This window comes from Ambystoma mexicanum, chromosome 2p (genome assembly GCF_040938575.1).
Source record: "Ambystoma mexicanum isolate Mex_15411 chromosome 2p, UKY_AmexF1_1, whole genome shotgun sequence".
NCBI lineage: Eukaryota > Metazoa > Chordata > Amphibia > Caudata > Ambystomatidae > Ambystoma > Ambystoma mexicanum.
In genome coordinates this window covers 1,145,864,532-1,145,890,588 of record NC_090923.1, presented here as the reverse complement: position 1 = coordinate 1,145,890,588, position 26,057 = coordinate 1,145,864,532, and the positions used below count along the sequence as shown (strand labels likewise).

Below are 26,057 nucleotides of genomic sequence, written 5' to 3'. Positions count from 1 at the left end.
CAAAGAGTTTTGAGGAGGAGAGGAGTGAAAGGAACATTGGAGAGAAGGTTGGCAGCAGTTATGAAGATACATTTAAAGGAACATAATGGAAGAGGTAGTAGGAAAACCTTAGAGTGGAGCAATCGCAAGACAAGAATGGCAGTCCAAAATATAGTCACAGGAGAGACTGAAGAAAGAACCAAGGAAGTAGAGGAAGAGAAACAGATGGGAGGAGACGGGAAGGGAGGAGAATGGAGACGGGCCACCTTAACAACAGGACTGCTGTGAACCATAGAGAAAGACACAGTCTAGGTTTTTAGGGAAACAGCTGGACTCTGGGACAGGGACATAGCGAGCAAATGCTAGTCAAGAATTCAAGAAAGGTGATTCCCCGGTGAAAGCTCTGGGGTTTTGCCAGCCATTACCAAACGCCAAACTCATCTCTTGCCAGGCTTAGCATGCAGGTGCATGTGGACCAGCCGTCCCATGGGAGGGACCTCCTGCAACACTGAAGACGAGAAGCAATGGCCAGTGCCTGAGGGACCAAGAGACAAGAACAAAGTGCCAGAGACACGTAAAACGCCCAGGACTATGAGGGCATGTGAACCCTTTAATCTCTACAGGAAAGGAACCCAGATGGAGACTCACTAAACTAGGAACAGTCAAACCGGGGAAAAACAATGTGATTGAACAATGATTTAAGTTGTTTTTTGTTACTTACTTTAGCCAACCCTGTAAATATCCATATTAAACCCAACTTGAAAAATATATTTGTGTTTGCCTTGTGTTTACCCTGCTCCACTCCGTGACACCTGTCCCTCAGCTTCAGGTATCACCTGTTCAAAAGCCCAATTCAGAACGGGGTAATTAGTCTCAGTAGGTTAGCTCACATATCAATTAGGCAATTGGTTCCACCTATTCTACTAGCCCCCACATCAACACAAAGGTTGGTGGATAGGCCTGATTTGAGAGAAACTCACCGGTAGGTGACTGGGTACTAGTGTTCTCAAATGTGTTGGCACCAAGGCTCGACTTCCGGCAGTGATTACTAAATATGCAAGATGGAGGTTAAATATTGAGATTTGACTTTTGGGGATAGTCAGACTACCTTAAGTGGTGGTGGAGGGGGTCTTAAAGGGTGTGCCCTGTATCAGTTCTGTGGATCCACTCCGACACAGTTTCATCATGGGCCATTCAGACAGAAAATGCACACAACATTTAGGTTTCAACACTTCTATTGAACTTTAACACAGGAAGGTGTTGGTGGACGGCTTCTCCGGTGGGTGCAACACAAAGGCCTGATCACGACTTTGGTGGTAACGCCGGTGGTATTACCGCCAGCGGTATTATCCCTACCGCCGAACTCTCCGGCGCTAATAGCACCGGATCACGAGTTTGGCAGTAATGCAATTCCCCATTCCCCATTGAGCCCATTCGGGAATGCCCCATTCCCCATTGGGCTCAATGCGGAAAATTCGCGCTCTTACCGCCGCCGGATTTCCCCCCGGCGGTAATAGCGTGAATTTTCGGCGGATTTCCACCCAGCTCAGAGCTGGGGTGAAATCCGCCAAAGTCCTGATTTGGCGGACCCTTAAATCCGGCGGTAATAGCGCTACTGCCGGATTTAAGGGTTACCGCCAAAGTCGTGATCAGGCCCCTCTAGTCTAGGCAAACAGTGAGAGGAAAGCGGAATAAAGGACATGCAGGGCCAATGCCCTATAATACTGCATCCAATGTCCAGATCCCATCCACAGTATCAGTTCAAAACTCTTGAGCAGACGCCCAGGACAGTGTAGTGTAAGTCACTCACAGAGGTTTAGAGTATGTCAGCCCACTTCTTTAATGATGTCCACCTCGCGGTCATGGTCTTTTGGTTTTTGTCTTGGTTGTTCACTTTCATTGGATCTAGGCATTGGTCGGATCTTTGTCTTGATCTGTAGGACAAGAGGGCCACCTCGTGCTCTGTCAAGCCCTGCACTTATGCCCTGGGGGTATCTGATGGACTGGTAGATAGTCTCACATCTGCCTCATACATCTGTTTAGGATTCCTTACCCCCTACCCAGGTCCCCAGGTTCCACAATTTAGGTAGGATACCCCGCAACTACCACCATAGTCTGGGCTACAGAGTCCAGATAGCTTTGACCAAAAGCCTCCTATGCTAACCGGGCTCCTCAAACTGGCTTTCCTCAAGCTGTGGCCTAGCCTCTTCAGCAATCTCCTTTGCTCCTACACTGTTTCTGCTTGGCAGTTTTGGCTAGCTTGCCTTTACCTCCTCCTTTATGTTGTCCTGCTACTATTTGGCCTTCTTGACTTAGCCATAGCTGGCTCTGCTCGGCTAGCTCTCCTTCCATCTCCCTCTCTCTGCTCAGTACTCTGCTTGAATTTTGCCCTAGCAGATACCAATCGGGATGGTCCATGTCTCTTTTTATGCATGTTCTGAATAGGTGCTTATGTCAGTAATTTCACTCATGGGTCCATTTCTTCATTGGCTTTGGCCCTCATATTTGAACATTTAAAAACAGAGGTACCTGTGTTAAAATTGTAAAAGTTCCTGATGGGAAGTTCATGAACTCTTCTTTTAAAGACCCTGCAGTGAGTTAACTGCTCTATCCATCTAAATATCATGCCCAATCATCTAAAGTTTCCATTGGTGAGTAATCTACCCTATCCATATAAAGGGTCCTTGAGTGAGTCACCTGCTCTAGCCAACTAACGATTCCTGCAGTGATTTGCCTGCTCTAGCCAACTAAAGGTTCCGGCAGTGAATCACCTGCACTAGCCAACTAAAGATTCCTGCAGTGAGTCACCTGCCTTAGCCAACTAAAGGTTCCTGCAGTGGGTCACCTGCACTAGTCAACTAAATGTTCATCCAGTGAGTTACATGCACTCTCCATCTAAAGGTGTCTATGGTGGGACACCTGCCCTATTCATCTAAAGGTTCATCCACATAGTCACATGCCATATCCATCTAAAGGTTCATCCAGTGAGTCACATGCTCTATCCATCTAAAGGTTCATCCAGTGAGTCATATTCTCTATCCATCTAAAGGTTCATCCAGTGAGTTACCTGCCCTGTTCATCTAAATATTCGTCCAGTGAGTCACATCCCATATTCATGGAAAGATTCCTGCAGTGAGTCACCTGCTCTAGCCAACTAAAGGTTCCTGCAGTGAGTCACCTGCCCTAGCCAACTAAAGGTTCTTCCAGCGAGTCACATGCCCCATCCATCTAAAGATCCCTGCAGTGAGCCACCTGTCCTATCCATCTAAAGGTTTCTAAGGTGGGTCACCTGGCCTATTCATCTAAAGGTTCATCCACTGAGTCACATGCCATATCATATCCATCTAAAGGTTCACCCAGTGAGCCACATGCCCTATCCATCTAAAGGGTTCTGCAGTGAGTCACCTGCTCTAGCCAACTAAAGATTCTGCAGTGAGTCCCCTGTCCTGTCCATCTAAAGGTTTCTGCATTGAGTCACCTACTCTCGCCAACTAAATGTTCCTGCAGTGAGTCACCTACCATAGCCAACTAAACGTTCATGCAGCGAGTCTCCTGCCCTAGCCAACTAAAGGTTAATCCAGCAAGTTGCATGCTCTATCTATCCAAAGGTTCCTGCAGTGGGTCACCTGTCCTATCCATCTAAAGGTTTCTAAGGTGGGTCACCTGCCCTATTCATCGGCAGGTTCGTCCAGTGAATCGCATGCCCTATCTATCTAAAGGTTCATCCAGTGAGTCACATGCCCTATCCATCTAAATCTCCTGCAGGAGTCACCTTCGTTAATCATCTAAACTTGTGGTGAGTTATCTACCCTATCCATCTAACGGTTCCTGCAGTGAGTCATCTGCTGTAGACAACTAAAGATCCCTGAAGTGAGTCCCCTGCCCTATCCATCTATAGGTTCCTGCAGTGAGCCACCTGTCCTATCCATCTAAAGGTTTCTAAGGTAGGTCACCTGGCCTATTCATCTAAAGGTTCATCCACTGAGTCACATGCCATATCCATCTAAAGGTTCACCCAGTGAGTCACATGCCCTATCCATCTAAAGTTTTCTGCAGTGAATCACCTGCTCTAGCCAACTAAAGATTCTGCAGTGAGTCCTCTGCCATGTCCATCTAAATGTTTCTGCATTGAGTCACCTCCTCTAGCCAAATAAAGGTTCCTGCAGCGAGTCACCTGCCCTTGCCAACCAAATGTTCCTGCAGCGAGTCACCTGCCCTAGCCAACTAAAGGTTCATCCAGCGAGTCACATGCCCACTCCATCTAAAGGTGTCTACGGTGGGACACCTGTCCTATTCATCTAAAGGTTCATCACTGAGTCACATGCCATATCCAACTAAAGGTTCATCCAGTGACTCACATGTTCTATCCATCTAAAGGTTCATCCAGTGAGTCACATGTTCTATCCATCTAAAGGTTCATCCAGTAAATCACATGCTCTATCCATCTAAAGGTTCATCCAGTGAGTTACCTGCCCTGTTCATCTAAAGGTTTGTCCAGTGAGTCACATGTCCTATTCATGGAAAGATTCCTGCAGTGAGTCACCTGCTCTAGCCAACTGAAGGTTCTTGCAGTGCGTCACCTGCTCTAGCCAACTGAAGGTTCCTGCATCGAGTCACCTGCCCTAGCCAACTAAAGGTTAATCCAGCGAGTCGCATGCCCTCTCCATCTAAAGGTATTTACGGTGGGACACCTGCCCTATTCATCTAAAGGTTCATCCACTTAGTCACATGCCAACTCCATCTAAAGGTTCATCCAGTGAGTCACATGCTCTATCCATCTAAAGGTTCATACAGTGAGTCACATGCTCTATCCATCTAAAGGTTCATCCAGTGAGTTACCTGCCCTGTTCATATAAAGGTTCATCCAGTGAATCACATGCTCTATCCATCTAAAGGTTCATCGAGTGAGTCACATGCTCTATCCATCTAAAGGTTCATCGAGTGAGTCACATGCTCTATCCATCTAAAGGTTCATCCAGTGAGTCACATGCTCTATCCATCTAAAGGTTTGTCCAGTGAGTTACCTGCTCTGTTCATCTAAAGGTTTGTCATTGAGTCACATGCCCTATTAATTGAAAGGTTCCTGCAGTGAGTCACCTGCTCTAGCCAACTAAAGGTTCCTGCAGTGAGTCACCTGCCCTAGCCAACTAAAGGTTCTTCCAGCGAGTCACATGCCCAATGCCCTATCCATCTAAAGGTCCCTGCAGTGAGCCACCTGTCCTATCCATCTAAAGGTTGCTAAGGTGGGTCACCTGGCCTATTCATCTAAAGGTTCATCCACTGGGTCACATGCCATATCCATATCCATCTAAAGGTTGACCCAGTGAGCCACATGCCCTATCCATCTAAAGGTTTCTGCAGTGAGTCACTTGCTCTAGCCAACTAAAGATTCTGCAGTGAGTCCCCTTCCCTGTCCATCTAAAGGTTTCTGCATTGAGTCACCTACTCTAGCCAACTAAATGTTCCTGCAGTGAGTCACCTACCCTAGCCAACTAAACGTTCCTGCAGCGATTTTCCTGCCCTAGCCAACTAAAGGTTAATCCAGCAAGTTGCATGCTCTATCTATCCAAAGGTTCCTGCAGTGGGTCACCTGTCCTATCCATCTAAAGGTTTCTAAGGTGGGTCACCTGCCCTATTCATCGACAGGTCCGTCCAGTGAATCGCATGCCCTATCCATCTAAAGGTTCATCCAGTGAGTCACATGCCCTATCCATCTAAATCTCCTGCCGGAGTCACCTTTGGTAATCATCTAAAGTGGTGGTGAGTTATCTACCCTATCCATCTAACGGTTCCTGCAGTGAGTCACCTGCTCTAGACAACTAAAGATCCCTGCAGTAAGGCCTCTGCCCTATCCATCTATAGGGTCCTGCAGTGAGCCAGCTGTCCTATACATCTAAAGGTTTCTAAGGTAGGTCACCTGGCCTATTCATCTAAAGGTTCATCTACTGAGTCACATGCCATATCCGTCTAAAGGTTCACCCAGTGAGTCACATGCCCTATCCATCTAAAGGTTTCTGCATTGAGTCACCTCCTCTAGCCAACTAAAGGTTCCTGCAGTGAGTCACCTGCCCTAGCCAACCAAACGTTCCTGCAGCGAGTCACCTGCCCTAGCCAACTAAAGGTTCATCCAGCGAGTCGCATTCCCTCTCCACGTAAAAGGTGTCTACGGTGGGACACCTGCCCTATTCATCTAAAGGTTCATCCACTGAGTCACATGCCATATCCATCTAAAGGTTCATCCAGTGAGTCACATGCTCTATCCATCTAAAGGTTCATCCAGTGAGTCACATGCTCTATCCATCTAAAGGTTCATCCAGTAAATCACATGCTCTATCCATCTAAAGGTTCGTCCAGTGAGTTACCTGCCCTGTTCATCTAAATATTTGTCCAGTGAGTCACATGCCCTATTCATGGAAAGATTCCTGCAGTGAGTCACCTGCTCTAGCCAACTAAAGGTTCCTGCAGTGAGTCACCTGCTCTAGCCAACTGAAGGTTCCTGTAGCGAGTCACCTGCCCTAGCCAACTAAAAGTTAATCCAGAAAGTTGCATGCCCTCTCCATCTAAAGGTATCTACGGTGGGACACCTGCCCTATTCATCTACAGGTTCATCCACTGAGTCACATGCCATATCCATCTAAAGGTTCATCCAGTGAGTCACATGCTCTATCCATCTAAAGCTTCATCCAGTGAGTCACATGCTCTATCCATCTAAAGGTCCATCCAGTGAGTCACATGCTCTATCCATCTAAAGGTTCGCCCAGTGAGTTACCTGCCCTGTTCATCTAAAGGTTCATCCAGTGAATCACATGCTCTATCCATCTAAAGGTTCATCCAGTGAGTCACATGCTCTATCCATCTAAAGGTTCATCCAGTGAGTCACATGCTCTATCCATCTAAAGGTTCGTCCAGTGAGTCACATGCCCTATTCATTGAACAATTCCTGCAGTGAGTCACCTGCTCTAGCCAACTAAAAGTTCCTGCAGTGAGTCACCTGCCCTAGCCAACTAAAGGTTCTTCCAGTGAGCCACATGCTATATCCACTGAGTGCTATCTATCTAAAGGTCCCTGCAGTGAGCCACCTGTCCTATCCATCTAAAGGTTGCTAAGGTGGGTCACCTGGCCTATTCATCTAAAGGTCCATCCACTGAGTCACATGCCATATCCATCTAAAGGTTGACCCAGTGAGCCACATGCCCTATCCATCTAAAGGTTTCTGCAGTGAGTCAACCTGCTCTAGCCAACTAAAGATTCTGCAGTGAGTCCCCTGTCCATCTAAAGGTTTCTACAATGAGTCACCTGCTCTAGCCAAATAAATGTTCCTGCAGCGAGTCACCTCCCCTAGCCAACTAAACGTTCCTCCAGCGTGCCTCCTGCTCCAGCCAACTAAAGGTTAATCCAGCAAGTTGCATACTCTATCTATCCAAAGATTCCTGCAGTGAGTCACCTGTCATATCCATCTAAAGGTTTCCAAGGTGGGTCACCTGCCCTATTCATCGACAGGTTCGTCCAGTGAGTCGCATGCCCCATCCATCTAAAGGTTCATACAGTGAGTTACATCTAAATCTCCTTCCAGAGTCACCTTTGCTAATCATCTAAAGTTGCCTTTGGTGAGTAATCTACCCTATCCATCTAACGGTTCCTGCAGTGAGTCACCTGCTCTAGCCAACGGTTCCTGCAGTGAGTCACCTGCCATAGCCAACTAAAGGTTCATCCAGTGAGTCACATGCCCTATCCATCTAAAGGTTCCTGCAGTGAGTTACCTGTCCTATCCATCTAAAGGTGTCTACGGTGGGTCACATGCCCTATTCATCAAAAGGTTCATCCAGTGAGTCACATACCCTATCCATCTTAACGATTCCTGCAGTGAGTCACCTGCCCTAACCATCTAAACAATCCAGCAGCAAGTCACCTCTCCTATCCATCTAAAGGTTCCTGCAGTGAGTCACATGCCCTATTCATCTATAGCTTCCTGAAGTGAGTCACCTGTCCTATCCATCTAAAGTTTTCTAAGGTGGGTCACCTGCCCCAGTCATCGAAAGGTTCACCCATTGAGTCACATGTCCTATCTATCTAAAGGTTCATCCAGTGAGTCGCATGCCCTATCCATCTAAATCTCCTGCTGGAGTCACCTTCGCTAATCATCTAACATTCCTTTGGTGAGTAATCTACCTTATCCAACTAAAGATCCCTGCAGTAAGGCCTCTGCCCTATCCATCTATAGGGTCCTGCAGTGAGCCAGCTGTCCTATACATCTAAAGGTTTCTAAGGTAGGTCACCTGGCCTATTCATCTAAAGGTTCATCTACTGAGTCACATGCCATATCCGTCTAAAGGTTCACCCAGTGAGTCACATGCCCTATCCATCTAAAGGTTTCTGCATTGAGTCACCTCCTCTAGCCAACTAAAGGTTCCTGCAGTGAGTCACCTGCCCTAGCCAACCAAACGTTCCTGCAGCGAGTCACCTGCCCTAGCCAACTAAAGGTTCATCCAGCGAGTCGCATGCCCTCTCCACGTAAAAGGTGTCTACGGTGGGACACCTGCCCTATTCATCTAAAGGTTCATCCACTGAGTCACATGCCATATCCATCTAAAGGTTCATCCAGTGAGTCACATGCTCTATCCATCTAAAGGTTCATCCAGTGAGTCACATGCTCTATCCATCTAAAGGTTCATCCAGTAAATCACATGCTCTATCCATCTAAAGGTTCGTCCAGTGAGTTACCTGCCCTGTTCATCTAAATATTTGTCCAGTGAGTCACATGCCCTATTCATGGAAAGATTCCTGCAGTGAGTCACCTGCTCTAGCCAACTAAAGGTTCCTGCAGTGAGTCACCTGCTCTAGCCAACTGAAGGTTCCTGTAGCGAGTCACCTGCCCTAGCCAACTAAAAGTTAATCCAGAAAGTTGCATGCCCTCTCCATCTAAAGGTATCTACGGTGGGACACCTGCCCTATTCATCTACAGGTTCATCCACTGAGTCACATGCCATATCCATCTAAAGGTTCATCCAGTGAGTCACATGCTCTATCCATCTAAAGGTTCATCCAGTGAGTCACATGCTCTATCCATCTAAAGGTCCATCCAGTGAGTCACATGCTCTATCCATCTAAAGGTTCGCCCAGTGAGTTACCTGCCCTGTTCATCTAAAGGTTCATCCAGTGAATCACATGCTCTATCCATCTAAAGGTTCATCCAGTGAGTCACATGCTCTATCCATCTAAAGGTTCATCCAGTGAGTCACATGCTCTATCCATCTAAAGGTTCGTCCAGTGAGTCACATGCCCTATTCATTGAACAATTCCTGCAGTGAGTCACCTGCTCTAGCCAACTAAAAGTTCCTGCAGTGAGTCACCTGCCCTAGCCAACTAAAGGTTCTTCCAGTGAGTCACATGCTATATCCACTGAGTGCTATCCATCTAAAGGTCCCTGCAGTGAGCCACCTGTCCTATCCATCTAAAGGTTGCTAAGGTGGGTCACCTGGCCTATTCATCTAAAGGTTCATCCACTGAGTCACATGCCATATCCATCTAAAGGTTGACCCAGTGAGCCACATGCCCTATCCATCTAAAGGTTTCTGCAGTGAGTCAACCTGCTCTAGCCAACTAAAGATTCTGCAGTGAGTCCCCTGTCCATCTAAAGGTTTCTACAATGAGTCACCTACTCTAGCCAAATAAATGTTCCTGCAGCGAGTCACCTCCCCTAGCCAACTAAACGTTCCTCCAGCGTGCCTCCTGCTCCAGCCAACTAAAGGTTAATCCAGCAAGTTGCATACTCTATCTATCCAAAGATTCCTGCAGTGAGTCACCTGTTATATCCATCTAAAGGTTTCCAAGGTGGGTCACCTGCCCTATTCATCGTCAGGTTCGTCCAGTGAGTCTTATGCCCCATCCATCTAAAGGTTCATACAGTGAGTTACATCTAAATCTCCTTCCAGAGTCACCTTTGCTAATCATCTAAAGTTGCCTTTGGTGAGTAATCTACCCTATCCATCTAACGGTTCCTGCAGTGAGTCACCTGCTCTAGCCAACGGTTCCTGCAGTGAGTCACCTGCCATAGCCAACTAAAGGTTCATCCAGTGAGTCACATGCCCTATCCATCTAAAGGTTCCTGCAGTGAGTTACCTGTCCTATCCATCTAAAGGTGTCTACGGTGGGTCACATGCCCTATTCATCAAAAGGTTCATCCAGTGAGTCACATACCCTATCCATCTTAACGATTCCTGCAGTGAGTCACCTGCCCTAACCATCTAAACAATCCAGCAGCAAGTCACCTCTCCTATCCATCTAAAGGTTCCTGCAGTGAGTCACATGCCCTATTCATCTATAGCTTCCTGAAGTGAGTCACCTGTCCTATCCATCTAAAGTTTTCTAAGGTGGGTCACCTGCCCCAGTCATCGAAAGGTTCACCCATTGAGTCACATGTCCTATCTATCTAAAGGTTCATCCAGTGAGTCGCATGCCCTATCCATCTAAATCTCCTGCTGGAGTCACCTTCGCTAATCATCTAACATTCCTTTGGTGAGTAATCTACCTTATCCAACTAAAGATCCCTGCAGTAAGGCCTCTGCCCTATCCATCTATAGGGTCCTGCAGTGAGCCAGCTGTCCTATACATCTAAAGGTTTCTAAGGTAGGTCACCTGGCCTATTCATCTAAAGGTTCATCTACTGAGTCACATGCCATATCCGTCTAAAGGTTCACCCAGTGAGTCACATGCCCTATCCATCTAAAGGTTTATGCATTGAGTCACCTCCTCTAGCCAACTAAAGGTTCCTGCAGTGAGTCACCTGCCCTAGCCAACCAAACGTTCCTGCAGCGAGTCACCTGCCCTAGCCAACTAAAGGTTCATCCAGCGAGTCGCATGCCCTCTCCACGTAAAAGGTGTCTACGGTGGGACACCTGCCCTATTCATCTAAAGGTTCATCCACTGAGTCACATGCCATATCCATCTAAAGGTTCATCCAGTGAGTCACATGCTCTATCCATCTAAAGGTTCATCCAGTGAGTCACATGCTCTATCCATCTAAAGGTTCATCCAGTAAATCACATGCTCTATCCATCTAAAGGTTCGTCCAGTGAGTTACCTGCCCTGTTCATCTAAATATTTGTCCAGTGAGTCACATGCCCTATTCAGGGAAAGATTCCTGCAGTGAGTCACCTGCTCTAGCCAACTAAAGGTTCCTGCAGTGAGTCACCTGCTCTAGCCAACTGAAGGTTCCTGTAGCGAGTCACCTGCCCTAGCCAACTAAAAGTTAATCCAGAAAGTTGCATGCCCTCTCCATCTAAAGGTATCTACGGTGGGACACCTGCCCTATTCATCTACAGGTTCATCCACTGAGTCACATGCCATATCCATCTAAAGGTTCATCCAGTGAGTCACATGCTCTATCCATCTAAAGGTTCATCCAGTGAGTCACATGCTCTATCCATCTAAAGGTCCATCCAGTGAGTCACATGCTCTATCCATCTAAAGGTTCGCCCAGTGAGTTACCTGCCCTGTTTATCTAAAGGTTCATCCAGTGAATCACATGCTCTATCCATCTAAAGGTTCATCCAGTGAGTCACATGCTCTATCCATCTAAAGGTTCATCCAGTGAGTCACATGCTCTATCCATCTAAAGGTTCGTCCAGTGAGTCACATGCCCTATTCATTGAACAATTCCTGCAGTGAGTCACCTGCTCTAGCCAACTAAAAGTTCCTGCAGTGAGTCACCTGCCCTAGCCAACTAAAGGTTCTTCCAGTGAGTCACATGCTATATCCACTGAGTGCTATCCATCTAAAGGTCCCTGCAGTGAGCCACCTGTCCTATCCATCTAAAGGTTGCTAAGGTGGGTCACCTGGCCTATTCATCTAAAGGTCCATCCACTGAGTCACATGCCATATCCATCTAAAGGTTGACCCAGTGAGCCACATGCCCTATCCATCTAAAGGTTTCTGCAGTGAGTCACCTGCTCTAGCCAACTAAAGATTCTGCAGTGAGTCCCCTGTCCATCTAAAGGTTTCTACAATGAGTCACCTACTCTAGCCAAATAAATGTTCCTGCAGCGAGTCACCTCCCCTAGCCAACTAAAGGTTAATCCAGCAAGTTGCATACTCTATCTATCCAAAGATTCCTGCAGTGAGTCACCTGTCATATCCATCTAAAGGTTTCCAAGGTGGGTCACCTGCCCTATTCATCGACAGGTTCGTCCAGTGAGTCGCATGCCCTATCTATCTAAAGGTTCATACAGTGAGTTACATGCCCTATCCATCTAAATCTCCTGCCGGAGTCACCTTTGCTAATCATCTAAAGTTGCCTTTGGTGAGTAATCTACCCTATCCATCTAACGGTTCCTGCAGTGAGTCACCTGCTCTAGCCAACGGTTCCTGCAGTGAGTCACCTGCCATAGCCAACTAAAGGTTCATCCACTGAGTCACATACCCTATCCATCTTAACGATTCCTGCAGTGAGTCACCTGCCCTAACCACCTAAAGGTGTCTACGGTGGGTCACATGCCCTATTCATCAAAAGGTTCATCCAGTGAGTCACATACCCTATCCATCTTAACGATTCCTGCAGTGAGTCACCTGCCCTAACCATCTAAACAATCCAGCAGCAAGTCACCTCCCCTATCCATCTAAAGGTTCCTGCAGTGAGTCACATGCCCTATTCATCTATAGCTTCCTGAAGTGAGTCACCTGTCCTATCCATCTAAAGTTTTCTAAGGTGGGTCACCTGCCCCAGTCATCGAAAGGTTCACCCATTGAGTCACATGCCCTATCTATCTAAAGGTTCATCCAGTGAGTCGCATGCCCTATCCATCTAAATCTCCTGCTGGAGTCACCTTCGCTAATCATCTAATATTCCTTTGGTGAGTAATCTACCTTATCCAACTAAAGATTCCTGCAGTGAGTCCCCTGCCCTGTCCATCTAAAGGTTCCTGCATTGAGTCACCTGTCTTATCCATCTAAATGTTTCTACGATGGGTCACCTTTCCTATTCATCATAAGGTTCATTCAATGAGTCACATGCCCTATCCATCTAAAGGTTCCTGCAGTGATTCACCTGCTCTAGCCAACTAAAGATTCCTGCAGCGAGTCCCCTGCCCTGTCCATCTAAATATTCCTGCAGTGAGTCACCTCCTCTAGCCAAATTAAGGTTCCTACAGTGACTCACCTGCTCTAGCCAACTAAAGGTTCCTACAGTGAGTCACCTGCCCTAGCCAACTAAAGGTTCATCCAGTGAGTCACATGCCTTATCCAACTTAAGGTTCCTGCAGTGAGTCACCTGTCCTATCCATCTAAAGGTTTCTACAGTGGGTCACCTGACCTATTTATTGAAAGGTTCATCCAGTGAGCCACATGCCCTATGCAGCTAAAGGTTCATCCAGTGAGTCACATGCCCTATCCACCTTAACGGTTCCTGCAGTGAGTCACCTGCCCTAACCATCTAAACAATCCAGCAGCAAGACACCTCCCATATCCATCTAAAGATTCCTGCAGTGAGTCACATGCCCTATCCATCTAAAGGTTCCTGCAGTTAGTCACCTGCTCTAGCCAACGGTTCCTGCAGTGAGCTACCTGCCATAGCCAACTAAAAGTTCATCCAGTGAGTCACATGCCCTATCCATCTAAAGGTTCCTGCAGTGAGTCACCTGTCCTATCCATCTAAAGGTGTCTACGGTGGGTCACCTGCCCTAGTCATCGAAAGGTTCATCCAGTGAGTCACATGCCATATCCATCTAAAGGTTCATCCAGTGAGTCACATGCCCTATTCATCTAAATCCCCTGCCAGAGACACCTTCCCTAATCATCTAAAGTTTCCTTGGGTGTGTAATCTACCCTATCCATCTAACGGTTCCTGCAGTGAGTCACCTGCTCTAGCCAACTAAAAATTCCTGCAGTGAGTTCCATTCCCTGTCCATCTATAGGTTCCTGCAGCGAGTCACCTGTCCTTTCCATCTAAAGGTTTCTATGGTGGGTTGCATGCCCTATTCATCGAAATGTTCCTGCAGTGAGTCACGTGACCCATTCATCAAAAGGTGCATGCAGTGAGGCATTTGCCCTGTCCATCTAAAGGCTCCGGGGTTAATGGTTCCAACAGCCCCCGTTCCAGGTGGCCAGTCATATTGTCTTTATCCACAGGTGTTGAGCATTGTTCATTTGCCCAGCACGCCCTTAGCCCACCCCATGTGGCTTGATGTAATAAAAAAAGTATCCACTATGGTGGGATCAGGTGACGCCATCATGGTGGCCTGCTGATCCGACTCTGTAGTCCTCCTGTGCAGAAGTGCCTCAGGACCCTGTGCTGAAGGCGAGTGCTCGCCCTGCGTTGCCTTTCATGGTTAGGAGTGCTTCCTTCTGGCTCCAGTCGGCCATCCAGGTCACAGTTCCCTGACTTGCACCCCCACATCCAAGCACGGATGACCTGCGGCCAGAGTCAGAGCTCTCCAAACATTGTCCAACACGCGCTCTGAAACTAATCTTTTGGGGGGGGTTTGCTTTGTGGGATGGGAGTGGTGGCTTGAGACAGAGGGGTGCCCCCTATTCGCCTCTCACATAAAGAATATAGCCCCCCGGGGGATGTGTGATATTTTTGAACCACTTATGCAAGGACTGGACTTGGGGGGTCTACTAAGGAAGGTCTTTTCTGGGGGATCCACCTTATGCTGCCTCTAGGGAGTGCATGATGGACCGAGTGGCTTCCTCTGGCGCCCAAAGGTCCCCAGGTGTGCTTCCCATGAAGCAAACCGGTGACCTCCTCACAGCCATCCCTTGAGTAATATTGACCATGATGGCCAGTGTCACAAGATGACTATATGTGCACAATAAAGTGGCCAAGCACCTGATTTCCAGTATTACAGGAGTCTAAAGGGATTCAGAGTCTGTTTACCCACACATCAACATGTTTTTAAGTCGCATCTCATCTGCAGGCCTATAAACTGATCCTGGTCTCCAGGATTAGAAGAGGACCCCACGTGGGTCCCCAATAAGGGGACACTAAGCTAACCTTATTTAACCTCCAGTTCCACAAGAGGTCTCTCGGAACCCTCCACAAAGACCAGGAGCCTGATGCCCAGTCACGTAATATCGCAATGCCGCTTCGAAATGCGACCCTGAGGCTGATTTCTTGCATCACAAAAGGACATTAGGTGCTCAATTAAGTCTCCTTGAGGCTATCTCCATTCCAGAAAAGAAATCTACCCGTGCAATGTAGCAAGCTTTAGTCCCATTCCAGGATCACAAGAGGACTCCACGAGCTTAATAAAGTGAGCCTTAGTCATAACACTTGCATCACGGTATGACAAATCATTTTCTGTGAAAATAGTGGTCCAGGGATAAATATTGGTTTCTAAACCATCAATTAACCCCACACCTCTAGTACACCAAAATGGATCCGAACCAATTGGAAACACAAGGAAATTATAAACCTCCTTGTCCAATTTTGGTAACGTGGATGGAACGGCAGGCTTATCTCCACAAGATTGTGGATCATTTGTTAGTTGCAACACAGAGAAAATACAATTATTACCCTCTGATAAAAGGCACTGTCCAGTCATGCTTGTATACAAATATGTACTTTATTATTATTCAACAGACAGTTCTAGCACACTAAAAAATACAACCCAACCTGTAAAGGAATGCAGAGGACAGACAGTTTCAAAAAGAAAAACTGATGCACTCTGGATACTGACAGGTGGGTAGTCGGTGAAGTAATTAATCGCAATAGTTCAAGGATACTTGGTTTCTGCACAAAGGGAGCAATGGGTCATAAAATGTCACTAGGAGCCTTCGGAGAAGGACCAGGGGGACAGAACCACAATGTACCTTGTGATTGTAGAGGTTCTTTGTGCTCGATAGTGTAGAGTCAGCTTCAGGGCACTTTGCCGCTTCTGTGACAGAGCTCAAGTTGGGAGACAGCTACGGGTATTAGGCGGCAGGCAGTTCGGCGAGCGGGGCTGGACGGGCGGCTACAGGCTGGCCTACATAGCAGCTGGGGGTCAGGAATTATTGTCTCAGTGCTGGTTGGTGGGTCTAAAGCACTGGTCGAGGCGTCTCGGATTCTGTTAGCGACTGTGGCGTGGCAACAGTCAGCGGTGCAGTCGGTTGCAGCTCAAGGGGTTCGACTGGCTCAAAAATGTCCTATAAGGTGGACGCTGGTTGATGCTTGCCGATGCACCCCTCCTAGCTTCTTCACTGGGCTTGCGTCATCCTTTAAGGCGGACGGCCCAAAGCTGAGGAGAGTGTTGCAGGTAACAGCCTTATCCTGGGTTTGGTTCAGAGACTCTCTGGCACTTCCCACTTAGGAAGCTTGCTTGCAGAGTCTAGCAGGGCACGCTGTGTGCTGGCTGGTTACCGGTTCTGGAGCTGCTGGAGGTTCTTCTGTATTCAGTATCTCCCTCTGTTCCCTGGGAGATGTATAGGGGAGGGATCTTGCTTCCCACTTTGGAAATCCTGGCCTTCCTTCACTGGCAGAAGCTGTAAGGCAGAATGTACCTTAAGCCAGGGTCCTAATGAGTTCCTCTTATTACTCCTTGCAAAGTCTTCAGATGATCTGCCTAAAAGAGGGGCTCAGCCCTCTTTTAAAACTAAATGGGCCACAGTGATTGGTGTAGGCTAAGCCTACCTTAATAAACCAATCTTGGGTCCCCACCTGCAATCTCCTGTATGTGTGAGGTCATCACCAGAGTGCTTTGCAACAGAAAAGGTAAAGGGGTGAAAACATGTAATACTAAGTCCCACCCATCTTCCTGTCTGGTGTGGATCAAAGGGTCTCTCTGGTTTATTGAGCCCCCTGGGGTTCCTTATTAAAGCGGCAGGTCTCCCATGAAGGTGTGGCGAGAACAGACTTTCTGTCTCCATCAAATCACATCCTCCTACCATCTGAATGGGGTCCCCCTGCGGGGGTTGCCTACTGTAAACACACGTAGACATGACAGCTCACTGTCATTGATACTGTAGGACGGGAGCTGGCTTCGGCTTGACACAGTGCACATGAAAGGGGTTTCCTGTCTGCTTTGTTTTAGCCTCTGCAGCCAGGCCCCATGTGGGCCTGTTTGAAGTATACTCTATCATTATGTTAATTATGTTAATTGCTGCCACCATCTACGGAGGGTAAACAAACAGACAGGGCGGATTCATGGATCCTTTGATAGATAATTAGTATGGCCATGGTGCCAAAGGAAGGTTGTGGTCCTCCCACTTCTGAGATTCATGGTGTACTCCACCTGTCAGATCCCAACTAAATATGACAGGGAGGACAGCGCCTGTAGACTGTGTCCACCCAGAGTGCACAGGTCTATGCCAGGTGGTGAGCATAGGAAAATGGCTGCGGATTAGTCCCACACATTTTCCAGAGGTTGATCTACCATCATTCAATTTCATATCAAATTTCAAGAAAGCCCAGGTGGGCGCACATCCACAGTGCGGATGGTTGAATTCCTCACACACAGGAGGAATGTGCATGTATAATAACGGGAGCCTTAGTCTTACAACCTGTATCACAGGATGACTTTACTTATTCAATAAAGTGAGCCTTACCACCTGTATCACAGGATGACTGTACATGTTCAATAAAGCAAGCCTTAAAACCTGTAGTACAGGATGATTGAAATAGTCTTGCCACCTGTATCACGGGGTGACTGTACATGTTCAATAAAGTGAGACTAAGCCTTACCACTTGCATCACAGGATGACTACATGTTCAATAAAGTAAGCCTTACCACCTGATTGCAGGATGATTGAAATAGTCTTACCCCCTGTATCACAGGATGGCTGCACTTGTTCAATAAAGTGAGTCTTACCACCTGCATCACAGGATGACTGTATATGTATTCAATAAAGTGAGCCCCTCACCACCTGTTTTCCGAATAACTTTATTTGTTCAATAAAGTAAGCCTTACCAACTGATTACAGGATGATTGAAATAGTCTTACCACCTGTATCACAGGATGACTGTACATATTCAGCAATGCAAGCCTTACCACCTGTATCACAGGATGATTGTACATGTCCAATAAAGTGAGCCTTAGTCTTACCACTTCCATCACAGGATGGCTGTATATGTTCAATAAAGCGAGCCTTGCTGTCTGTATTACAGGAAGTTTGTAATAGCCTTACCACCTGTATCACAGGATGACTACATGTTCAATAAGGTGACCCTTAGTCCTACTACCTGTATCACAGAATGGCTGCACATTACAATAAACGCCATGCCTTGTCATATCGTCAGCAACCTCCCTTCACCTCTAATGAAAGGGATGTCTTACAGAGGGGTCAGTGACACCATCAAAAGGCGAGGCTTTTTTTGTGAAGCCTGAAGCTGTTGCGTGCCACCAAGAACTTCAAGCTTTACACCAAAAAAAGCCTAGGTTTTCATTGCGTCTCTGACCCCCTGCCAGGCAACCCTTTCCTTAGAGATGCAGGGCATCCTCACCCATGATGATCTCCAGTAAAAGGGGTGCCTGGCAGGGGGTCAGCGCGAAAAGTAAAAGACAAGAGAACACTTACCATAAATGCAATAAACCACGATAGAGGGAACTGGAAACCTGTCAAGAAGGACAGCTAAACGGTCATTTCCGGTTATTTGAGTGACTACATGCTGGGATCTCATATCATTCATAAACACAGAGTGTTGGTGGTGTACACTGGGATCTTTAGAGCACATTGCAGGACAAGTTCATGATATTAATATGCACAGAGTGTTGGTGGTGGACACTGGGATCTTTAGAGCAGATTGCAGGACAAGTTCATGATATTAATATGCACAGAGTGTTGATGGTGGACATTGATAAAGCAGTAGGTGAAGATAACCACTAAGTGTATCTTAATAAAGTTAGACCTAAAATGGTTGAGCTGTATATATGTAATGATAGGACCTAAAAGACTTGTGAAGCACAGTTGAAATGTATTTTTCTTTTCTCTTTTCTTTTTCTCCATGTACTATACATTTATTGTTTCTTCTCTCCCCTACCGCGTGACGCATCCCTGGGCTTGCCATTGGTCTGTATATCATTTCTATTGATATTTGTTGGTTTTATAAATTGGAATTGTTATGTGGTGGGCCAAGCATTGAGGAAGACCCTTGTATGTTGGGGCGAAACACGTGTCGGCGATGTCCATATGCTAATAGGAAATTAAAAAGGATTTACTGTATCAATAAGTGTCTGTAATAAATTTGATTTTGCAAAAATGTAACGGGTACTGGCGCGCAAGGTCAGAACACAGTAGATATTCAGTTATGCAGCATCATCTTAACTGTGAGCCTGTATACTAGTATTGGTTGCTCATTGATAAAGTCACCTGGGAAATGCCCGCCATGGTACGGCATGTCCCATAAAAGGCATCGTCTGTAAAATCAAACACTTTCCCCAAATATTATAGGATTGGAGATTATAATATTAAATTAAACCCCTATAACAATATTTGGGGAAAGTATTTTAGGGGTCAGGAAAATAAAGTCGCCTACCTGGCAACTTTTTCCAGGCAGCATTATCACATGCAACTGGGTATTGCTGTCCAGGCTATGAGAATGGCATGCAGGGAGCTCCTTCAGAAGAACATGGCAAACCTACCTGCCTCCTGTGTGGCTGGAGGCCATCTTGGGGTGAGCCTGAGAGAGCCGGCGGAATTCCCAGAGTCTTGAGGTAGCAGCGACGAGTACTGAGGTGGGACATGGGAATCCCATGGCCACAGAACGAAGCGGTGAGAGTCTTCAGATGATAGGAGACTCGGGCCATGAGGCGGAGACTGATGGACCTGAGGGCCTTGAGGTTGGGCGTTATAGTTCAGAGAATTCAGAGGTGGAAAATGGTGCTTCTTAGAGTCCTGGCGTGCAGGACCAGGACCCAGGGAGTTTAGCGGTGGGATGTACTGGTCCTGAGAGTTCAGAAGGGATGAGTAATGATCCTGAGAGTTGATCGGTGCTGGGTTTGGGTCCTGAGAGTCTTTGGGCGCAGGGTGCTGTTCTTGAAGCCCTTGCGGTGGAGGAGAGGGTGCCTGGAAGGCCTGAGGATAGGAGCCCTGAGTTGGAGAGGCATGTTTAGGTACTGCCCTGTAGAGGCCTGGCAGAGTGTGCTGCATCCCTGGGGTTGCCTGCTCCAGGTCAGGAGCTACATGGACGGTCTGAAGCTTCGGTGCTGCTAGGGGTACACCCAAGAGCGCATGTCTCCCCGCTGTTGCTGTCTTTTGGGGATCCTGGACAGAAGGTAGAGGGGTGAGCTCTGCTGATCCGTGGTGGGAGTCTGGTGTTAGTTGGTGTGGCTCTAGCATTGTCTGGAAAGGAACGCGCTGAGGATGGTGGCAAGGTGCCTCGTATGATGCCTGTCCACAGTCTGGTAGGGTGGGGTCTACATCTGGCATTGTCTGTTGGGGTTCTGGAGTAGGCGCTGAATGCACTGGATGTATATGCATGTTCCTTTGGGGTCTGCGGGTTTGGCTCATTACTGTGCGTGGTTTACCATCGTGGGCTGCAGTACTGGGGGGCACCACGTGTACGCTCTGGCAGCTGGCACTGGGTGTGCACATGAGCGTCCCTGAGTTCAGGCAATGGCAGATGGTGCAAGGCTCCACATAGAACGAGTCCCCCTCACTGTATGTCTGGCCATTGCTATGGCACCCCATTTGCGCGCACTCTGGGCAGCGGCCTAGCAAGGGCAGCACCTCTGCTATGCAGTTTTGTGGTAACTCTGGGCAAGGCAGAAAGTGGCAGGCAATGTGGCCACCTCCCGGTGGGCAGAGGCACTCAGTGCTACCAGAATCCACCAGGTAGCCCCGGCCGGCAGGTACCCGGCCACCCCGGAAGCCATGCCGAAGGCAGTCATAATACTGATAGCCCTGGCAGCGGCAGCCCAGTCGAACGCAGTGGGCACAACAGGCCCCGGGTTCCAACGCCTCCTTGATGCAGTTCTCCAGAGGGGGGCACTCCACCCCGGTGCAGTCTCTTGCCACGGCCCAATCTCCTCCGCTGACCACAAAAAGAAAGAACAGGAGCAGCGGTCCACCAGCGGCAGGCAGAGGGGAAAGTTCACCGCCAGTCCCCCACATGGCAGCCATCGTGTCTTCTCTACCAGAGCTGAGGAAACAAAAGACACAGAATGAAATGAAGCAGAGGGGTCCTCCATGTCCCTAGTCTTCTCCTGGCATAGGGTCTGGCACACGCCGGGCCAACTCTCTGCTAATGGACCCACATAACCCTGGGCACCTTTCTGCATAGAATGCAAAACATTTGCTAGAATATCACTGCTGAGGAATCACCATGCAGCTGACCATCTCCTAGTTAGGTCCTGCACCCCCCATGCTAGCTCCCCTGTTGAGTTCACATCAGTCAAGAGGTGTAGACGGATCTATGTGATTATTGCGACCCTCACAATTGCGACAGCCGAAAATGCCGACTTTTTTTTTAACCCCTTTACACCACATATATATATGTGGAGGGAGACCCCCGCATCCCCCCCATATTAATATTATATTCTATAGCCCCCCTACATATATATATGTGGTGTAAGGGGGAGGGAGGTCTACATTTTTTTTTTTTAGTCCGCATTTTCGGCCATCGTAATTGTGAGGGCGACATTTCAGTGAAGACCCCATGGAAAATAATAACATTGAAAATTCGAATTAGAAACTAAATTACAATCTGTCATTAACCTCCTACTTGATAATTACAAGAATTAAAATATCATTTCCTGCTTGTGGTGTCTAGCTAGCCAAAATTGTTAAATGTGCCTGAAACATAGCAAGAAAATAACAAGAAACGGACAAAAAAAGTGTAATTTTGTTTCTAATTCGAATTTTCAATATTATTATTTTCCATGGGGTCTTCACCTGCTGACTGATGTGAACTCAACACGGTATGGCTTAGTGGTGACATTTAGCTGACTCATTTTTCGGTGATTGTTTGATCTAAACGATGATATGTTATTTACCTGTAAATGCACTGAAATCTCGAGTTGTATTTGAATATTGACTTGGGTATACATATTGGTTCTGGAAATGGGTAACTTGAATTGTATGATTTGATTTTCGCACTCTGACCCTTACTTTACTATATGTTGATAATTAAATTGACTAATGTGTCATGCAAATATTATCATGAATAGTGCCCTAGCCCTGATGAAGGACTTGCTTCGAAAGGCATTGGCATACCACATACAGTGGGCACTGACTTTATTGGATGCAATTAGTTAGCCACCAAGCAAATAAATATTTAAAAATGGACAGCACCACCCAGAGGATGTTTTGGCCTTTTGTGTGAATTTCTGAATGGATTGCGAATGGCAATACGATAGATATGCAATTCTACTGAAACTTTCCTGCAACTCTAATGGAGAGCTAAGCATGAGCACACCTGGAACTGGATTGCTTTCTAGTCCTTCTTTTAGCTTGTTATTGTAACCTTGTGCCAAGGTCTCGAGGAGTGCTCTGAAAACCTCATTGACTACAACTGAGAATGCTTACCGACTAAACTACAAGCGGTGCCCACCCTCAATCGCCAAGCCCAGGGTCAGTGGCCAAGTCCACTGGAACCACGGCCTTGTGGGTGGGTCTTGTGGTGGGGATTTGGGACAAGGCACAAGGGTGGCATGGCTGCAATAAAAAATGATCATTGTGCCGGGCATGAATAAATGGAGCATGAGCACACACAACACCAGCTGAAAGTTTCTCACTACTCCATGAGTGCCCGCCTGCCCGTCCACCCACACAGAAGAGCCCAAGAGCACAGGTGGGTAAAAAAAGACCAGGCCAAGATTGCCCCCGGTCCTCCTGTGGAATAACGGGCACCCAAGACTGGCGCTCCACATCCTGCAGCGCTCCATCTGGGAGGGAGGCATAGGATTGCCGCGTATACAGACATACTATTGGGCGAGTCAAATGGCAGTGATAAACGACCTCCTACACGGCGATCCCTCGCTACCCCACATAAAATTCGATACTCTCGATGGGACCAGCACAACCCCATTAGAATCCCTATACCGGAAAACTAACAGCAATAGTAACAAAACAATGGCTAATCACCGAACGCTAGTCTGGGAAGAGGCACACAAGCACATACACTGGGAGGGGAGAACCACACCAGTACAGCCACTGTGGGCGAACAAAAATATCCCGGAGCTGGGCAAACTTCCAAAATGGCGGAACTGGGTGGCCGCGGGAATTTCCAAAGTAGGAGATGTGTTCCGGGAGGGGAGTCCGGTGACATTTGAGAGGTTAGTGGAGGATTTTAATCTGCCTGCCACGGACCGATATCGGCATGTGCAACTGTGTCATGCTTTACAACAGCATTTACCTGCACTACGAGATATGGCGGACTGCACCCCCATAGAAAGAAACCTGGTTCTGGAGAGCATAGATGTTAAAATTACCTCAGTAATGTACAATGTCCTCACCTCGTTTGCCACGCCGGAGCTTTCAAGCCTAAAATCTAAGTGGGAGAGGGATGTGGGAGCGATACTGCCCGAAGATTGGATAACGATCCTAATGTACCCAAGAGAAACGGCCATCTCGGCCAGGCTACGCCTGGTACAACTCAAAATCTTGCATAGAATATATTACCCGCGGGTAGCGTTGTACAGATGGGGCAAGACCACAGACCCAAACTGCTTGCGATGCCTTCAAAACGAGGGCACCTTCTTTCACATCATATGGGATTGCCCACACATCACGACATACTGGCAGCACTGCTGTGACACACTCAGTAAGATTTTGGGTCGAACTGTGCTCAGAGATCCAAAGCTGATGTTGTTGGGAGTGGAGGAAGAGGGCGAAATGTCTCGCTCCGATAGGCTATTATTTGCAACCTCCACGGCACTGATTAAGCGCAACATTGCCAGACTGTGGGGCTCGAGCGTCACCCCTGTGCACGCACAGTGGCTAAATGATGTGGAAGCATGCATTGCGATGGAGCGAAGGGTATATGCGGCCAGGGGATGTCCTAGGAAAGCGGGGAAAATCTGGGAAAAGTGGGAGAATGCAGTATGAAATTCTTTTGTAGGAACTAGGCCGACGGCCAGCATGTGATGGCATAGCAAGAATGTGCATAACGCTGACAATGTGTCCTCAAGATGTTGTAAAACGGACCATACACTCTTTTCTGTTTATGTTATTATTGATGGTTGGACCCTTCAGGGTCACTGTTTTTTCTTGTATGATGTAATAAAATCAATAAAAGTGTTTGATCAAAAAAAAAAAAAAAGATTGCCCCCGGTCATTCCCTCACCTGGTCCTCTCCATCTTGCACATCGACCTCCTGGAGGCCCAGAATGGGCGCCGGCCTCCTAATCATCATAGTCCGCTGCAGCTGCCTCCCTGGAAAGTGGAAAAGCCTAAGAACCTGGATTGGGCAGAAAGCCTCGCCTCCGGGAACATCCTCAAGGCAGGGTTCAGCTCCTGGACAGCCTGCCCAAGGGTGAAGCCTGCTTGATAGCTCACCCGGCTCACCCTACTGAAGGCCTCCCTTCACAATAGCAGGTGTCAGCTTCACCATCTGGCAGGACTAGATGAGTTGGCCTTTACATGCTATGGGCCCGTCATACTGAGGTAACACCCCTTACATTAAAGCCCATGACCTCACCCCAGGGCTATTCCTGGGCCGCCGCCAAACTTGACTGTGTTGTAAGGGAAAAAGGACAGAGCCCCTTTAAGAGGGAGAGCTTGAGACTATGGGAGGGAGCGGGAAGCGGGAGGAAAGGGAGGGGCGACGGAAGAGGGAAATCAGTAAGAGCCTGGAGGAATAAAGGGAAGGTTGGAGAGGCAAAGGCTCCTGTGTCTGTCATCCAGTGTGCGTGTGAATGGCCCACCTCAGCAGTATAACAACTGGCGACGAAGGGAAACGTCCTGCGCTGTGGAGAAAATGATGAAGGAGGAACCCCATGCGGAAGATAGAAGGGCCTAGGTGCCCAGCAGCAGTGGAGGCCCGTGCGCCCAGCAATAACAGAGGGCCCGTGCGCCCAGCAGTAACGGGGGCTCGTGTGCCCAGCAGCGAGGGGGGCTCATGTGCCCAGCTGCAACCGGGGGCCCGAGAGCCCACAGTGAGGACGGGCCCGTGAGCCCAGCAACCAAGCTTGGCCCATGTGCCCTGCAAGGGCCTGTGTGCCTGGTGATGACGGTGGGCCCGTGTGCCCTGCAGTAACAGTGGGCCCGTGTGCCCTGGAACCACAGTGGGCCGGTGCGCCCAGCAGAGCGGTGGGCCCGTGTGCCGTGCAGTAACAGTGGGCCCGTGTGCCCTGGAACCACGGTGGGCCGGTGCGCCCAGCAGAGCGGTGGGCCCGTGTGCCCATGTGCCCTGGAACCACAGTGGGCCAGTGCGCCCAGCAGAGCGGTGCCCTGAAAGGAGCCTGTGTGCCCGGGAACAATGGTGGGCCGGCGCGCCCAGCAGGCAGAAGCTGGGCCCGTGCGCCCGCAAAAGAAGATAACGTGTGTGGAGCTCCGGAGGAGGGCCCGTGTGCCCCGCAGTGAGAAGAGCCCAGGAAGAGGGCCTTGAAGAAGAGGAACGCAGTGATGGCCTAATGTAATGGCCGCCAAAGTAGGACGAGTGCGTGTGACCCCGCTGCAGGAGACAACCCCGTCAACGAGGAGAAGACTGCCCGACGCAGCCCAGCAGAAGGAGGAGCTGCGGGAGCCCACCCCGACAGAGGAGAAGACCGCCGGACGCAGCGCGGCAGCAGGAGGAGCTGCGAGAGCCCACCCCGACAGAGGAGAAGACCGCCGGATGCAGCCCAGCAGAAGGAGGAGCTGTGGGAGCCCACCCCGACAGAGGAGAAGACCGCCGGACGCAGCCCAGCAGAAGGAGGAGCTGCGGGAGCCCACCCCGACAGAGGAGAAGACCGGCAGACGCAGCCGACAGCAGAGAGGATCGCTGGCCAGCAGAGGATGACGCGGAAGCGGCCCCCAGCAGGAAGCGGAGCCGCCACCAGGAGCAGCCCCAACGGCGAGAGCGAGATGCCACGAGGAGTGCGCAGCGGCTGCAGGTACAAAACCCCATGTCTCCCGCGCAGTGACAGTCAAAAAAATAAATAAATAACACCACCAAAACAAACAAGGGAATCCCCATGTCTCCCACACAGTGACATTTGGGAAAGGAAAGGGGAAACCCTGTGTCTCCC

At 48.5% G+C, this 26,057-nt stretch overlaps 1 protein-coding gene across 2 annotated transcripts in view; it reads right to left on the bottom strand.

Annotated features, from left to right (window-relative positions):
* Positions 1-26,057, bottom strand: part of LOC138567242 (fibulin-2-like) — a 1,012,531-nt gene that overhangs the window by 655,114 nt on the left and 331,360 nt on the right. For both annotated transcript variants that reach the window (XM_069645241.1, XM_069645242.1), the window contains exon 2: positions 19,530-21,028. In XM_069645241.1, the coding sequence (XP_069501342.1) occupies positions 19,530-21,009 (1,480 nt within the window). In that variant the 5' untranslated portion in view covers positions 21,010-21,028. The remainder of the gene's footprint in view (positions 1-19,529; positions 21,029-26,057) is intronic.